Genomic DNA, 17,634 nt, shown 5'->3' with positions numbered 1-17,634 from the left:
CCCCCATCAATGACCCATGTTAACTAAACATCTCCCCCAAAAAATCTGCAGATGTAGTGGAGATGGATACAGAGCTGGTAACATTTAGAAAAATGGAGATTCTGAGCTTTAATTGCATGTCCACTGTTGCTACCCAAGCCTATAGGCAGCCTGAATATAATAAATGTATAATGTTAGTTAGATTTTGAACTTATTTTGGGGGGGATGGGAACAAGGGTACTCATGCCATTTCTTTTGCTGGGAAATACTTAACTGTAATTTATACAGTTAGTAAGTTCAGGGCTCTCTGGGCCCAGAAACCGAAGAGCTGGGGAAGTGATACTTCAGTCTGGACGAAGCTTAAGAGTTAGCACAGTGAGAGGACTTACTCAGAGTACAATTCATATATTAAAACCCTGCTCCACTTTCTCTTATGCTACATACTATTAAAACTATTAGTGTGAGCTTTTTTTTCCCAGTTTCAAGTTGTTTCATAATCTTTTCAAATGACAAACAATCGTGGCATGTGTATTATATATACAAGCTAGGAACTTAGGAGGTAAAGAACCCTCTTTCTGTAGAACAATCATGTGAAATTCAGTCAGCTACAAGTCTGGAGGGTTAGCTAGATACACGTGATTTTCTGAGCTAGCAATTAAGATGGAAAGTGTTAGTGCATTGACCACAAGGCACATTCTTTATTCATATCACTCCCCCAATATTAATTTCCATGGTGGGTATTTAATTCCCTGCTGTTAGTGTAGAGTTGTACCAAATAGAATATTTTACTATTCAGCCAAACAAGAATAATGGGAATTAAGCTTTAACATAACAAATAATAAAAGAAGCAATGTGAAATCAGAGAGCGTGTTTACTTCAGTAGGATTTAACACAGCAGAGCCCTGGATTATTCATATTCAAATTGAAACCACTATTTGACCAAGTACAAATAATGCATTCAGGGCCGAATCCAATCAAATACAAATATTTGGTACAGCCTTGTTAATGTGTATTAAAAACCACGTTCAACACTTAATGCAGCTTGATAAGCAGGATCCTACACGTCCTCAAAGCCACTGTTCACCCAGCACCCTGTTTTGTAGAAATCCTCTGGCATCTGTAAATTTGATGCAGTCCTCTTGTTTTAAACAGCAGCAGCTCATGGATTTGTATTTCAGTCTCTTCAAAAGGTGCTTTAGAACGGCTTGTTCCTCAGACAAATAGTTTTTTAGTTCCCTGTGGTGAATGCCTGAAGTCCTGTAATAGCTCTTCCAAGTATCAGAGCGTGAATGTCATGTGTGCCTAGGCAGAGCAGAATATAATAAAGAAAAAACAAATTAGGACTTGTATGTTCCTGTAGTTCACCTCTGGTCAGCCTTCAAAAGTTAACATAGAAACATGGCAGATAAAGGCCAAATGGCCCATCCACGGTAACCATTATCTCTTCCTCTAAGAGATCCCATGTGCCTATCCCAAGCTCTCTTGAATTCAGACATAGTCTCCGTCTTCACCACCTCTTCTGGAGATTATTCTTCATCCTTTGCCCATTCATTCCAAAGCTTTCTTTCAAATAAAAGAGACTTGACTCATGTGCATTTACGCCACCTAGGTACTTAAATGTCTCTATCTCCCCTCTCCCGCCTTTCCTCCAAAGTATACATATACATATCTGTCCCCATACGTCTTATGACGAAGACTATGCACCATTTTATTGCCTTCATAAAAACATGATGGCAGATAAAGACTACTATTTTTATTCTGTACTTAAGAGGAATGGCACCAGAGTCCACAGGTACTTCACTAGCTCCAGCAGGCCCAAAGTGTGTTGCAGGCTTAAGATACTAACAATTGCCTTTGCTATGGAAACATTAAGAAGTGACATGGTAGAGGGAAGGCCCCGGTAGGGAAGGCCACAAAGCAGCCCATTCAGAGCGCTGCCACTGATGCAGTTTTAGGAGGCCTCGGAGGTATGTCAGGTTGCTGAATCGACGAGTCCGATTTTTTTGGCAAATCAGGCACGCATGGAGTCAGGAAGTGTTGGGGACATTCGGGGGGGGGGGCGATTTGGGGGGGGTCGATTTTAATTAGGGCTTAATTTTGGTGTAGGGCTTATATTAGGAGCATCTTTCAAAATCATGCTAGGGCTTATTTTCAGAGAAACACGGTTTATATACAGTATATATAACATGTGTTAGAAGGAAAGGTTTGCCTCTTTGCAGGTGATACCAAGATTTGTAACAGAGTAGACACTAAGGAGGGAGTGGAAAATATGAAAAAGGATCTGCCAAAGTTAGAGGAATGGTCTAATAAATGGCAACTGAAATTCAAAGCAAAGAAGTGCAGAGTAATGCATTTGGGGATTAGAAATCGGAAGGAGCCGTATGTGCAGGGAGGTGAGAGGCTGATATGCACAGACAGGGAGAGGGACCTGGGGGTGATAGTGTCTGAAGATCTAAAGGCAAAGAAACAGTGCAACAAGGCGGTGGCTGTTGCTGGAAGTATGCTGGGCTGTATAGAGAAAGGCATGACCAGTAGAAGAAAGAAGGTGTTGAAGCCCCTGTACAGGTCGTTGGTGAGGGGAGTACTGTGTTCAATTTTGGAGACCATATCTGGCAAAGGACATAAGAAGACTTGAAGCGGTCCAGAGCAAGGCAACGAAAATGGTAGTAGGCTTGCACCAAAAGACATATGAGGAGAGACTGGAAGCCTGAATATGTATACCCTAGAGCAGTGTTCTTCAACTGCCGGTCTGCAGAAATTTCCTGCCGGTCTGCAGGACTGGCACGTGCATCAGGCCCCAGACAGTGCGATTGATGTGGCGTTGTCTTCGGGCTAGCTCCCTCTTCCTCAGTGCTGCAGTGCACAAAGCCGCAGGCAGAGGCTCCTCCGCGCATCCTGCTCCTGAACCAGAAGCCTGTTCTCTGATGTCGCAACATCAGAGGGAAGGCTTCCAGATGAAGCGCGGGATGCGTGAGGAGCCATTGCCCACAGCATTGTGCTCTGCAGCACTGAGGAAGAGGGAGCCAGCCGAAAGATAACACCGGGGGGCAGCCAGAAGGTAAGGCACTGCATGGAGGGAGACAACAACAGTAGGGAGAATGATTTTATTTTTTAATTTAGTGATTGATTTACATCTGTTGTCTGTTCAGGAAGTAATGCATTTACCTCTGGTGTTGTATTGCATGCAGAGTCTTGCATCTTAGGGTTTGTTTGTATATATAAGTACAGTCAAACCGCGGTTTGCGAGCGTTTTGCAAGACTAGCAAAACATTCCCACAAATCGTGCCTTGCAAACCAAGCGTTGACTCGATATGCGAGCCCCCCCCCTCCCGCGATTCAGCATCCCCCCCCCGGCTGCAATCCGGCTTCCCCCCTCCCCCAGCTGCAATCCAGCATCCCCCACTCACCCACCCACCCATCTCTTACGCTGATCTGGCACCGGCACCAGCACCAATGCACAGGACATGCCGGTGCCCAAAGATCCTCCCTCTTGCTTGGGCTGGGCCTTGAGCATCTGCGCATGCTCAAGGCCTTCTAGTTCTCGTTCTCTCCGAGATCCTAGGAGATCTCCGAAAATCTCGGAGAGAGTGAGAACTAGAAGGCCTTGAGCATGCGCAGATGCTCAAGGCCCAGCCCAAGCAAAAGGGAGGATCTTCGGGTGCCGGCACCAGCATGTCCTGTGTGTTGGTGCTGGTGCCGGTGCCAGATTAGGGTAAGAGATTGTGTTTGGGTGGGTGGGTGAGTGAGTGGGGGATGCCGGATCGCGGTGGGGGGGGGGGCGACGTGAACCGGGGGGAGGGGATGCCGGATCGTGGGGGAGGGGTGTGGAGCTGCACTGGTGGCCTCAGGGGTGGGGGAATGAATCAAGCGAGTTTCCCTTACTTCCTATGGAGAAACTCGCTTTGATATATGAGTTCCACTGTACTTTTAGTTTTTGGTCCCATATTTGCATGGGGTTATCTGTGTTCTGGTAGTGTGCTTTGTGTAGTTTAATTTTGTGGTTAACCATTATGTGTTGTTAATATGATTATATATGAAAAAAAAATGGTGTTACAATTAGTACTACTATGGAGGCTGGATCTGGCCCATGACTTAGCCCAGTGTTCTTCAACTGCTGTTCCGCAGACCAGTGCCGGTCCACAAAATAATTATTTGATTTCTGCTGGTCCATAGGTGTCAAAAGGTTGAATAACACTGCTCTAGAGGAAAGGAAGGACGGGGGAGATATGATTCAGACGTTTAAATACTTGAAAGGTATTAACATAGAACAAAATCTTTTCCAGAAAAAGGAACATGGTAAAACCAGAAGGCATAATCTGAGGTTGAGGGATAGTAGATTCAAGAGTAATGTTAGGAAATTCCTCTTTACAGAAAGGGTGGTTGATGCCTGGAATGCGCTCCCGAGGGAGGTAGTGGAGAGGAAAACGGTGACAGAGTTAAAAAAAAAAAAAAGCATGGGATGAACACAGAGGATCTCGAATCAGAAAATAATGGTATATTTTGAAGAACTAAGGCCAATACTGGGTAGACTTGCAAAGTCTGTGTCCAGTATATGGTCATTCAGTTGAGTCTGTGCACAGTGCCGGGCAGAGCTCTAGGTTTCTGGCCCAGAAATATCTAAGAAAAAGAACAATTTAAATTAAATCATTAAATTATAGTGTGTGTATATTTGGGCAGACTGGATGGACCATTTGGGTCTTTATCTGTTGTCATTTACTATGTTACTAAGAGAGAGAATGAACTAGCAAACATTTTGTAATTTCTTCCAGCTTTTGACTTCTCTTCTAAGAGAAACTGAAACCAAGAGCAGCTTATCAGCTGGTAACCAGGATCCAGCTGCTTTCAAAGCTGAACAAGAGATAAAGGCCTCTCCACCACCTCCTACTACCTTTGAAATACAAGAACATTATTCAGTTGCTATTCTTAGCCAAAATGTCCAATGTTTGCTTGCAAGCCTCTTGCTATTAAGGGAAACCATCATCCCTTTAGACCAGTCCAGAGGCTCCCCTGCCTGCAGGTGGAGTCAGAACTACTGGCTTATGACATTATAACTAGTGTGTAATCAGAAATTTGACAGCAAGCTTGGACTTTAACAGCCATGTGTATGACAGGATGGGGAGAGTTGAGAACCAAGTATGGTACCCTGCTTCTGTCACTAGTCCCAGCTGGAAATGTTGCAAGTCTCTGGCTTACCCCCTTTCTTCCACCCTGGCAGTCATCACTCTTTCATATAATACAAGTATTTTTGTGCAGCTGGTTTTCTGGTCGAGGAGGCCTTTGGGTTCCTACATTGGTGGGGATGGTTTTAAGAATAAGGAAAAGAAATTGTGCTGAACTCCAGCAGTGGAAAAGGCTAGGACCAGAATCCCACTCCTTTCATTCAGTACGGGCATGTACTAAGGGCACGGTCATTGTACAAAGAGAGGGTGCTGGGGCATCTGTATTTGAAGGTCTGTCAGCATGGGTTACTAGAGGTCTGTTCCTCCTTCTCTTTGCAGTTCAATATCCACCGCAAACCTTGTCATCTCACCTTCATAGGTATTCACGGCTTCCAAGTTCATGACGTGCCTGATGACATGATACTCGTCAGATATCCCATTGCCACCTAGCATGTCCCGTGCCTGGCGGGCTACTTCCAGTGACTTCCCACAGGAGTTTCGTTTGAGCATGGAGATCATTTCAGGCGTGGCCCTAGGAGGGGTGGGGGAGGGGAGTGCACCAATATTAGAGAGAAAAAGATCTCTTACTCACACCAGGCTACTGGGAAATCAAATCAAATTGTTACAAAAAGGTTCCTTTCCAGAAGAGCTTCTAATCTTAACATTTGGTGAAAAGTAGAGGATCAATGACTCACTGAAGATTACTCAAAGCTGCAGGACTAGATACCAAGAATTCAGATTTCACAGAAACAATGAGATAAATATTTGGCGGCAGGTTGACTGTAGTATTTTTAACAGATAGAACTGTTTACAGTGCTAGCTACACAAGTCTGTTGAAAATTTGGGTATACAGTGCTCCCCCGCAAATTCACGGTCGGCAGTTCACGGTCCCGGTCATTCGCGGTATTTTCTGACCGCGAATCGCCTACCAGGAGAGAACAGCTGGAGAGGCAGGAGAGGGCAGCCAGAATGCCGGCGAGTGAATGAAATCACTCGCTGTCTGCTCCGACCGCCTCTTCCTCTGCTAAAGTCGGGCCTCACTAATCAGGAGCTGCTTTGACACGCAGTTCCTGATTGGTAAGGCCCGACTTTAGTACAGGAAGAGGCGGTCGGAGCAGACAGTGAGTGATTTCCTTCACTGCTCTCTCCTGCCTCTCCCGCTGCCCTCTCCAGTCGCCCCCACGAAAAACCATATTTGTGGTTTTTCAAGATTCACAGGGGTTCCTGGAACGGAATCCCCACGAATATCGGGGGAGTACCGTAACTTGAAATGGGAATTTTTCCTATTTATAAAACTATACCAGCATTTGTACTTAAAGCATGCAAGATAACCGTTCAGAAGCTCTATTTGACTGCTGAATGAATAACTTTCAGTGTCACCTCTGGCTTTCCCCCAAACATTTTTTTAAACAGATAACTTTGACCCTTGTAATTAAATGGCCAAAGCTACCCAGGTAAGTGCTCCAGGTTTTTAAAAAGTAGTTATGTCTTCAGAGGTAATGCCGATTGGATGCTTCTTAATATATACACTGTATATTTTTATTCCGTTTAGTTTTTGTTTTAAGTATGCAGAAAAAAACATATCAACAATTATTCAACCATCAAAGAAACAATAAGATATGGCAAGTGCGGTAAACCACAAGTTTTTCTCCTTCCCAAATCCAAAATGCTTCTGAATGTTGTTTGTTTGGGTTTTTTTCTAAATTCTTTATTCATTTTTTCATCTTACAACAAGTACACAATATTACATCAAATAAACCTTTTACAGATCACTTGATATTTGGTGGCTCTCCTTCACCCTTGCCCCAGTCATTACTCCCCCAAAATTTGCGGGGGTTCCATTCCAGGAACCCCCAAAATTTGATAGGGCAGTTAGAGACAGGAGGGCAGCTGGAGAGGCAGGAGAGGGCAGCTGGAGCGCCGGCGGGTGAAGAAAATCACTCGTGGTCTGCTCCGACCGCTTCTTCCTGTAGCAAAGTCGGGATACACCAATCAGGAAGTGCTTTGGCACGCAGCTCCTGATTGGTGTAGCCCAACTTTACTACAGGAAGAGGCAGTCGGAGCAGACCGCGAAAGAGTGTGTCTGCGATCTGCAAACCGCAAATTCGCAGGGGAACACTGTACAAGTATTTTGTGCAACTGGTTTTCTGGTCGAGGAGGCAGAACGTCCTGGCCACGGTCTAAGGACGCAGTGGCCCCTCTCCTCCTCTCTGCCCCCCACCACTCGCTCACCACGCCTCTCCTTGCCGCACGCACCCCTTGCCTTCCTCGTACCTTTTATGTGCTCTTTCTGATGTCACTTTCGGGACCCGCGCCTAGGAAATGACACTATACAGCACATACCTGTCTTCATCCTTCAGGCGACCTAACCGCAGGCAGGCTTGTAATCCCAGGGTGATTTCCGTTAGCATGTCTGCCAGCTTCTTCTGGATCAGCTGATTTCTGGCCAGAGGGACACCAAACTGAATTCTAAAGGGAAACGAAGAGTTAGGAATCATAACAACATATGTTTAACGAAAAAAAAAAGAATGCATCTGAAGTTTTGGTGGGTATAATTACTTGCCAGGCCGCGTTATGCTAACTGGTCCTGAAACACTTGCTCTCGCAACTTGGGTGCACAGGCCAGCAAAGCTTCAATGTGGCAGCAATGCACAGATAAAAATACCTTCAGAAGATATCAAAGCAGCTAAATAAAAGTGCACTGCACGTAAGACCTTTTGTTTGCCCACCCTAGAAAACTATCAAAGTCCCAGAGATCATGCATAGTTACAATAACCTTGAGCAGCTACTGTGTGTCCGGTGTTGCATATCCAGCAGAGAAAAGATTTGGAGGGGTAATATCAGATACCAGTAGTCAATGCTTTTTAAGCAGTTGATAGTATTGGGCTGAACTGAGCTTGGATATTCAATGCTGGACCATGTCTTTGGTTACAGTGGCCAGCTGGAATTTAATTGCATACCAGCCAATATTCAGACCTGTGCATGGTTAGGCTGGTAGACTTTTTTGCTGTCCTCACTTAATTGGGTTAATATCAACTTCTTCACGTACCAAATTTGTTTTTGGAGGTTTGTTTTTTTTACAGTGAGCAACCTGCACAATGAGAAAAGAGATTTACAGAATGCGGGAGCCTTCAAGCTTCCGAAATATCAAGTTGATTTCCTCACCTGTCCAAAGTGTACTGCCTGGCTGTCTGCAAACAGAACTCAGCAGCGCCCAGAGCTCCCCAGGCAATACCATAGCGGGCATTATTCAGACAGCCAAATGGACCCTGCGGAGGGAGAAAGACACCCTCGACGTATTTAATGAAGCATAATATACGTAACATAGATAAGCGCAATAACGAGGCAGGATTAACTCTTGGTTAAGAACATAAGAACATAAGAAGTTGCCTCCACTGGGTCAGACCAGAGGTCCATCTCGCACAGCGGTCCGCTCCTGCGGCGGCCCATCAGGTCTATGACCTGTTAAGTAGTTTCTGACCACTTCTATGACCTACCTCTAGTTCTATCTGTACCCCTCAATCCCCTTATCCTCCAGGAACTTATCCAAACCTTCCTTGAACCCCTGTAAAGTGCTCTGGCCTATCACATCCTCCGGAAGCGCGTTCCATGTGTCCACCACCCTCTGGGTAAAAAAGAACTCTAAACAAACAAACACGTGTAAAGGGCCCCCATCCTACATTTTAAAGCTTCTATAAACGGGGCCCTGTGTGATTCTGACTGCAGAGAAGGAAACAGTCAACTCCTCCTGCTAACTGAAAAAACAACAGACACGATTTTTGCGGGGAGTGATGGTCTTGGTTCTTCCGGTTCTCTTTCTTCTGCCTTACTAGGGCAAAAATCTGTCTTTGGAGCCGGTGAATTACACATCTGCAAAGACCCCTTCTAAATATTGGGGCCCTAGGCAAATGCCTAGCATGCCTATGCTTTGAACCTGCCCTGACAAGAATAACGATTTTTCACACCAGCATTCAGCCTGATATGAGAAATCACAGTCACAATCTAAGCCTTAGATTTATATACCGTGTGATTTCCTGAAGTAGGGGCTCGACTCGGTTTACATAAGACTTCAATAAACAAGGAAATCAGTTTAACTAACATGTGAATTACTAAACAAAAGACAAATTAACACTCCTTAGTACCATTTCCCAAAACTGTTGAAGTAGCATTGTTTTCATCGATTTACGAAAAACCTGGAGAGAGAAAATAGTTCTAATATAGCCAACGTTTTCCTTTTTTAAGAGATGTGGGGAAACTTACAGCAAGTCCAGAGACATTCGGTAGCAGGTTCTCCTGTGGCACTTCCACATCCTCCATCAGGATCATGCCGGTGGCAGAGGCCCGAAGTGAGAACTTCCCCTCGATTTTGGGGTTAGAGAGTCCCTTCATTCCTCTTTCCAGGATAAACCCTTTCACCTTCCCGTCGTCACACACGGCCCACACAATGTAGACGTCTGCTACGGGAGAGTTGGTGATCCTGAGATAGGGGAAGAAGCAGAGGGTCTGAGCAGAAAGCAGCGGTGAGGATTTGCTTCTCCTGCTGAGCCAGGAGCACTGCAGTTATGCAAACCATCCTACTCTGAAAATATTTATAAACCTGCATCCTCTCTCACCACGTCTTAGAGCCGTTGAGCGTATACGTTTTGCTGGAAGGGTTGAAACGGGCTCTTGTTTCCATTCCCCCAGGGTCGCTACCATGGTTTGGCTCTGTTAGACCAAAGCAGCCGACCAGTTCACCCTTTGCTGATGAGAAAAAGAGAGGAAATTAATACATGATGCTAACATAAGAATTGGGACAAACCGAAGTCCATCAAGCCCAGTATCCTGTTTCCAACAGTGGCCAACACAAGTCCCAAGCACCTGGCAAGATCCCAAGTAGTAAAACAGATTTCATGCTGCTTATCCTAGGAATAAGCAGTGGATTTCCCCAAGCCATCTCAATAATGGGCGATGGACGTCTCTTTTAGGAAATTATCCAAATCTTTTTTAAACCCTGCTAAGCTAACTAATTTCACCACATTCTCCGGCAACGAATTCCAGCGTTTAATTACACGTTGTGTGAAGAAATATTTTCTCTAGTTTGTTTTAAATCAACTTCTTAGTAGCTTCATCGCATGCCCCCTATCTAAGGGGTGGAAGACGAGAGGCAAAATATTTTTCTGATTTAAAAATGAACAAATAGCAGGCAAGCCTCAAAAAAAATGTAGTCCACTTTCAAGCATCACCAGAACATAAGAACATAAGAAACGCCTTCGCCGGATCAGACCTAGGTCCATCTAGTCCGGCGATCCGCACATGCGGAGGCCCAGTTAGGTGCTCCTTATTGGAGACCCAGATTTCCCGTATCCCCCGATGTGATTTGCAAGAAGGTGTGAATCCAACTTGCGCTTGAAACCCAGAGAAGTAGAACTTTAGGCACTGGCTAGTTGGCTGCTGTCTTGGTACATGTGGGTACCAGTGACACAGGGAAATGTGGTAAGGAGGTTCTGGAGGCCAAATGTAGGCTCTTAGGTAGGAAGTTAAAATCCAGAACCTCCAGGGTGGAATTTCCAGAAGTGCGTCCTGTACCACATGCAGGACCCAAGAGACAGGCAAAGCTCTGGAGTCTCACTGCGTGGATAGAAACAGGATACTGGGCTTCATGGACCTTCGGTCTGTCCCAGCAACTCTTATGTTCTTATGTCTTCCGCTTTGCTCCCTCTCCCCTATTTGCACTTTCTGACTTAAGAGAGCTCAGCTCTTCCTCATTCCATCAGTCTAACATATGAAAGGGCTGGCTTTGCAAATCCAGCTTGCCTGAGTAGTAATGGGCAAGGCTGGTCATGTATTGAACTCAGTTCCCTGCACCCACATGGAGTAGTACATGTCACGTCTGAAATTACACAGGGTACCTTTCAAAGCAAATTATCACAGCCTGGTTCCAATCATTTATTTTTAAACATTTCTAACAAAAATACAAACATAATCATCACATAACCAACATACAAATAAGTAAAGAAACATCTTTGGTCAAGATCCCAGGTCAGTCAAGAGAATGCCTCCACAAAGAAAGTTGTTTCGAATAGTTTCTTAAAATTCTTCAAGATCAGAAAGCAACCTCAGATGTCATATTATCATGCCCTCTGGTTCCGATCGCCAATCGACCATTCTTACCCAGTTTCGGGATATATTTCCGTTTCTGCTCCTCTGTTCCATAGGCGTTAATTGGGTGCATGACCAGGGAGGACTGGACACTCAGCACTGACCGGTAGCTGCTGTCTACTCTCTCGATCTCCCGGGCTAGCAGTCCATATGCAACAGAAGATGTACCTGCACAGCCATAACCTTGCAGACAGCAGAAAAGAGGTTACACAAGACTTATGCTGCAAGATTGGGGGTGGGGGGGGGGGTCAACATGCTACCCAAAACACCCTTACTTCTAAAAGAGCCAAATTACTTATCGTCATAACATTTATTACAGATGGGACAGATTCCTGGCAGAGGAAACACGGTTTTCACTTCAAAGGAACAGAAAAGATAAGAAGCGCCTGTTTATTAGCATTCTCCACAGGCCCGTTTGGAAACCTTGTTTCTTGCACAGGCCAATTCCACCTTTTCCCAATTAGCAACAGTTGTCTATGTGTATGCACATTGGTTCTTCTGTGTGACAGATTTTTGCAAAAAGAAATTATGTAACAGAACTATAGTTGCAGAAAAAAATTAACACCTCCACAATGCCTATATATAAGTACCCTTTATATATTTCCACCTTACCACATTGCTTTTGTAACATGTCATTTGCAATGTGTGTGTGTGGGGGGGGGGGGGGGGGGGGGGGGGAATAATAAGCGCAAAATGCAGGCCCTAGGGAGGCAACATTTCAACCAGCTACACTTCAAACTTTGAAGCTGTGAAGTCAGCATCCATATACAGTACAAGGACAAATTGTGAGGATCATTTTTATACAGTGAGCAGTCTTCCTGGAAACCACCTGAACATACACTCCCCCTTCTTGATCATTGCTAAGAATAATACATTAGTTTATTAGCCCACTGCATTACCTTTGATGGTGGATCCAAGCACTCCCAGCTCACCCAACTCCAATAAAATATTTCTGTCAAACACTGTAAGCAAAAGTCAGCAATTATAGCACACATCAGATTAGAAAAAAAATAAGTCAGAAATACAGAAACCTGTAATATAACAGAGAAAGACTGGTCTATCCATTACTAGCTCCCAGAGCTAGAGGATTAGAATGTGATGAAAACACGTAAGATAGTGGAACTGAAAATCACGCAAGCCAGAGTTCAAATCCTACTTCTGCCAAGGACTCTCCTTGCAACCTCGGCCAAATCTATTTGCTGCCTGTTGTCTTAGGTTGCCACTTACTGTAGATTGTAAGTGCTTGGGAACAGGAATTTAGTGGACCTGAGAACTTATCATTCACAATTAAAGAATGGCATGGGGAAAAATTTGTCCCCTTGGACAAAGATGTCCATCCCCGTCCCATCCCTGCATGCCTCGAACACTTTAAAATCATAAGTGTTTGAGGTTTGTGCAGATGAGGACAGAGCTTGCAGGGATGGGGCAGGAACAGAACTCGCGGGGACAGGATGGGGTTGGAGACAGATCCCGTGGGGACAAATTTGTCTTTTGCTATTCACAATATACATCGGCACAAAAAGACTGTTTTGATTTTGGAATGTTCATAAATTTTTTTTCAGTTCACATCACATCTTCTGTTTAATAAGAATATTTTGACATATATTAAAACTTTGTAATGTACACATGATTGAAACATTCAAAATACTGAAGGGAATAGATTTAGTAGATAAAGACAGGTTGTTCACCCTCTCCAAAGTAGAGAGAACGAGAGGGCACTCTCTAAAGTTAAAAGGGGATAGATTCTGTACAAACGTAAGGAAGTTCTTCTTCACCCAGAGAGTGGTGGAAAACTGGAACGCTCTTCCGAAGGCTGTTATAGGGGAAAACACCCTCCAGGGATTTAAGATAAACTTGGATGGGTTCCTGTTAAACTGAAACGTATACAGGTAGGGCTGGGCTTTGACCTAGGGGCAACCGCGGGAGTGGACCACTGGTCTGACCCAGCAGCGGCAATTCTTATGTTGTATATAAGTATATATATCAATCCATAGGTTAAATTGATTTTGCATGCATACTGATGAACAGAATGTGTGCTCATCACTGCCAGCAGTTCTATAAACATGATAAATATTATTATTACAATATATTCATGCACAATGGTTAGCGGTCACAATAATTCCGATGTAGTCTTGGGGTTACTTGCTCTTAAGGGTGCATATTCTGAAAGGGAAGCTTGCCTGGCCTGAAACACACCTTCATTGCGATTTGCCATGAGAATTCGTGGCATCAGTTTCTCCTGACAATATGCACGGAACGTGTCCCGGACCAGGAGCTCCTCCTCGGTCAGCTGACTGTCCAGGGCCAAAGGATCCCGCCAGTCAAACTGTATGCACGGGGCTGGGAGAGAAAGCAAAAAGTGAGAACTCTGATGGTCTTATTCCCAAGTCACCTTCCTTTTTAATGCATAATGCTATTTGATTCTGACATTTTTGGCATATGTTTGATTGCTAACCATGCGGTTCTTAATCCGACAACCAAATGGAAAACAGGTCTACAGGAAGTCCTCAGCATGGCTTTCTTAAAGGTATCAGGGCTGTAACTATTTTTCCTGCTTTACTCCTTCTGGTGTCATAGAAACATGATGGCAGATAAAGGCCAAATGGCCCATCCAGTCTGCCCATCTAAGAGATCCCCCGTGCCTATCCCAGGCCCTCTTGAATTCAGACACCCGGCCTCTTTTACAAAGCCGCACTAGTGGCTGCCCTGTGCTAATGGCCCCGAAGCCCATAGAGATTTAAAGGGCTTCGGGGCTGTTGCCGAGCGGCTTTGTCCGTCTCTACCACTTCCTCCGGGAGACTGTTACACACATCTACCACCCTTTCTATAAAAAAGTACTATATTTCTTTAGATTACTCCTGAGCCTATCACCTCTTAACTTCATCATAGAAACATAGAAGCATGATGGCAGATAAAGGCCAAAGGGCCCATCTAGTCTGTCCCCTTTAGAAATGCAGCAAAGTAACTTCATATCCTAAACTTCAGACACAAGTTGGCAAGTACAAAATAAATAGAATAAACTTGTCATGTGCAGCAGTGGACCAGGAAGAAAGAGACGCAGGATTAGGAGAATGGGGGCTTCAATCACAAAGATTACACAGGAGCCAATACTGAGCAAGCTCCTTCAGTGTGTTCTGGAAAAGTTGGTTTCTATTAATTGGAAAGGGCCATGCCCTTTCAATTCGGAGATAACCAGGCCCTGGTGTGGCTGCTCATCTGTCTCTGGGCATTTTGTGAAGTCCTATCTTAACAAAACGAGTTACTGACCTTGTTTCACCTGGGTCCTGATGGCACTCACTACCGCATTGCGGCTGGCACGATTTAGGAACTTCAGAGCTGCATGTCTTAAAGACATCATGGTTAGCGTCTCACTGGGGAAGCAATCAAAGAAGGCAGTGTTAAAGCCCAAGGGATGCTTCAGAGCAGGGCTGCCCAAGTCCGGTCCTCGAGATCTACTGGCAGGCCAGGTTTTCAGGATCTCCACAATGAATATGCATGAGAAAGATTTGCCTGCACTGCCTTCTCGGTATGCAAATCTCTCTCATGCATGTTCATTGTGGACATCCTGAAAACCTGGCCTGCCAGTAGATCTCGAGGACCGGACTTGGGCAGCTCTGCTTCAGAGAGTGCAGATAAGATCCCCGTCCAATGGAGAAAAGTTGACTGGACTAAGTCTGTGACTTTGCCAGGTAACTCCAGGCCATAAAGGTGCAATCCTATTTCTGTCCCCTTGATCAGCGTTGGAAGGAAACATTATTATCTATTTATTTTTAGTATTTATATACCACGGGGGTAGGGAACTCCAGTCCTCGAGAGCCGTATTCCAGTCGGGTTTTCAGGATTTCCCCAATGAATATGCATTGAAAGCAGTGCATGCAAATAGATCTCATGCATATTCATTGGGGAAATCCTGAAAGCCCAACTGGAATACGGCTCTCGAGGACCAGAGTTCCCTACTCCTGTTGTATAATATCATGGAATTTTTTTATTTCCCCTACCTTATGTACTTTCCTTGATTGTTCTGCTTCTTTTAAATATTTTGTAGTTCACTTACCTTCTTTTCCCTATCTGTCCTGGCAGGCTCACACTCTATCTCATGTACCTGGGCAATGGGGGATTAGGTCATAAGGAGCAGTGTGGGATTTGAACCCGCAACCTCAGGGTGCTGAGGCTTTAGCTCTAACCACTGCGCCACACTCTTATTCCCATGCCCTCTCTTTTCAAATCTGATCCTCCCTTCTTCCTCTGAAAAAAAGCAAGGGCTGGGGTTAGAAAAGGAGATGTGGGGGTGACCCCGGGTGGGGGGGGGGGTTCTAGCAATCTGGCCCCATCCCTGGGACTCTTGCATGTCCCGACTGCTAGAAATCTTCCTCCCCATCGAAGAATTACCTCGAGAAACGTGTAAGGCCAGGACTCTGCTCACCGTGCAAGATCAGCTGAACTCTGCCCCGCCTGACCCCTGACCCTGCCTTCCTGAGTAGCCTGTCTGCCGACGCCACCTTGAGTGTGGCAAAGGAACGCCTAACTCTGGAGCTCTGTATGGGCCATTGAAGCAGAAACCTAATTAAAATTAATTGGAAAGGACGTCTCGTTTGCTTCTTACCCCTCACTATTCGCTCCCTGTGAAAAGAAAGAAATCAAATCATACGTTCACGCTACTTCCGCCACACTCATGATGTCCTCCAGTCAGGTCCGCCCTGTCTAGCACCTTGCACTCTGATTGGTTGCCTGCGGGAGGCGCGTGGCGGTCCTCACTCCTCCCCCCCGCCCCTCCTCCTTCATCCTGCGCTCTGATTGGCTGCGTGCAAGAGGCGTGCTGCCTCTGCCCCGATCGTTCTGACAGGGGAGGGAAACACATGGGCCGGTGATCTCACTTCTCTTCCCGTTTGGTTTGTTGCAGTTTTAGAAACGTGAAGCATAACAATCAGGGAGAAAGTTTGAAGCACCCTAGAGCAATGCACCTGATCTACAAATGTTTAAACAGTATTATATATAAAGAAACAACCCCCCCCCCCAAACAAGCAGAGGAGCCAGACTGCTCAATGAAAAAGTTGGGAGAGATTATTTAAGAGTATAATAGCGGCTGGGGCCCAGGTGAAGCGGACCCCGTCCTAATTTTTATAAATATAAATTTTTATTCATTTTTAAAACTCACAATAAGTGTAACATAAAATACAATCATTTTATACTTTAACATCAGTTAATATATCATCAAATTTGAACTCTCATCAAATATTCCCCCTCCCTTATACCCAACAATTATTCATAAGCAAAAGAAATCATGAAATATTCCCACCCCACCCTTGACCTGTATGAACAAAAGGGAAAAAAATAATATTTTCACTTCCACCTGCATTCAAAACACAGTGCACCCAACTATAAAGAAAATAGAAGGCTGCCTATACCCCATCCCCATAATTCCCCCTCCCCAAAGGCCTATCTGGAGATGTCCATGAGGGTCTAAGGAAATTGTGTCTTGTCTGATTAGATTTGTAAGCTCTTTCAAGCAGGGACTGTCTTTGTGACTTTGTACAGCGCTGTGGTATGTCTGGTAGAGCTATAGAAATAATTAATAGCAGTAGAGCAGGGCTGTCCAACCTGAGGCCCGAGGGCCACATACAGCCCCGTGAAGTATTTTGTGCGTCCCCAGTCGAGGGCGATGCAGTGTTTTCCTCTGCTGCCCCCGGGTGTTTACCATCTTGCTGGCTCCCTCCTCTGTCTTGCTGCAGCGTTTGCGCAGCCCCAGAAAAATTTTTTCGACCAATGTGGCCCAGGGAAGCCAAAAGGTTGGACACCTCTACTGTAGAGTATAAACAGTCATCCCTGACCCTCCTTTTCACTGTACCTTTCACTATCAAACATGAACAGAGAAGCCAAGTTGTCCTAGTTTTAGGCTGTCCAGGATTTATGACCATCTCATCCTAGTGCAGCACTGATTTCAACGGGCAGCATCAGGCATTTTGTATTTCGCTGATTGTCCAGCTCTTTTTAGTGCAAACCGCCTAGAACTTTTGGTAATGGCGGTAGAAAAGAATAAAGTTATTATTATTATTTCAAATTCCACATTTTGGGATATAAGTTCAAAACCAGGACTGGACAAAGTAGGGTTAACAGACATTCAGATGTGCCCGGACATTTCCTCTTAGAGCTTACGATCTAATTAAAGCAGACAAGCAGTGATTACAGGGTACAAATAGGCTACAGTATAATCTTAACATATTACATCGAAAGGGCTGGATGGTCAGCGAATTACAAAATACAAATGGTGAGGAAAACACTGAACAGTCGAGTGAAGAACAGAATACCGTTAGTGAAGAAGCGTAATATCAGCATGAAGAGAAAAGCTTTAAAAGAA

The 17,634-nt window shown here is 44.9% G+C and overlaps 1 protein-coding gene across 1 annotated transcript; it reads right to left on the bottom strand.

Annotated features, from left to right (window-relative positions):
- Nucleotides 1-832: 832 nt before the first annotated feature.
- GCDH (glutaryl-CoA dehydrogenase) lies at nucleotides 833-15,752 on the bottom strand. The gene is made up of 11 exons (XM_033925499.1): nucleotides 15,703-15,752; nucleotides 14,547-14,650; nucleotides 13,476-13,619; nucleotides 12,179-12,241; nucleotides 11,292-11,462; nucleotides 9,752-9,881; nucleotides 9,399-9,615; nucleotides 8,304-8,407; nucleotides 7,482-7,607; nucleotides 5,510-5,670; nucleotides 833-1,281 (listed from the first exon to the last, which is right to left on the bottom strand). Exons 2-11 carry the CDS (start codon nucleotides 14,635-14,637, stop codon nucleotides 1,208-1,210), a joined length of 1,281 nt encoding a protein of 426 aa, XP_033781390.1. The 5' UTR covers nucleotides 14,638-14,650; nucleotides 15,703-15,752; the 3' UTR covers nucleotides 833-1,207.
- Nucleotides 15,753-17,634: the final 1,882 nt, after the last annotated feature.

This window comes from Geotrypetes seraphini, chromosome 16, assembly GCF_902459505.1.
Source record: "Geotrypetes seraphini chromosome 16, aGeoSer1.1, whole genome shotgun sequence".
Lineage (NCBI taxonomy): Eukaryota > Metazoa > Chordata > Amphibia > Gymnophiona > Dermophiidae > Geotrypetes > Geotrypetes seraphini.
This window is presented reverse-complemented; position numbering and strand designations above follow the sequence as displayed.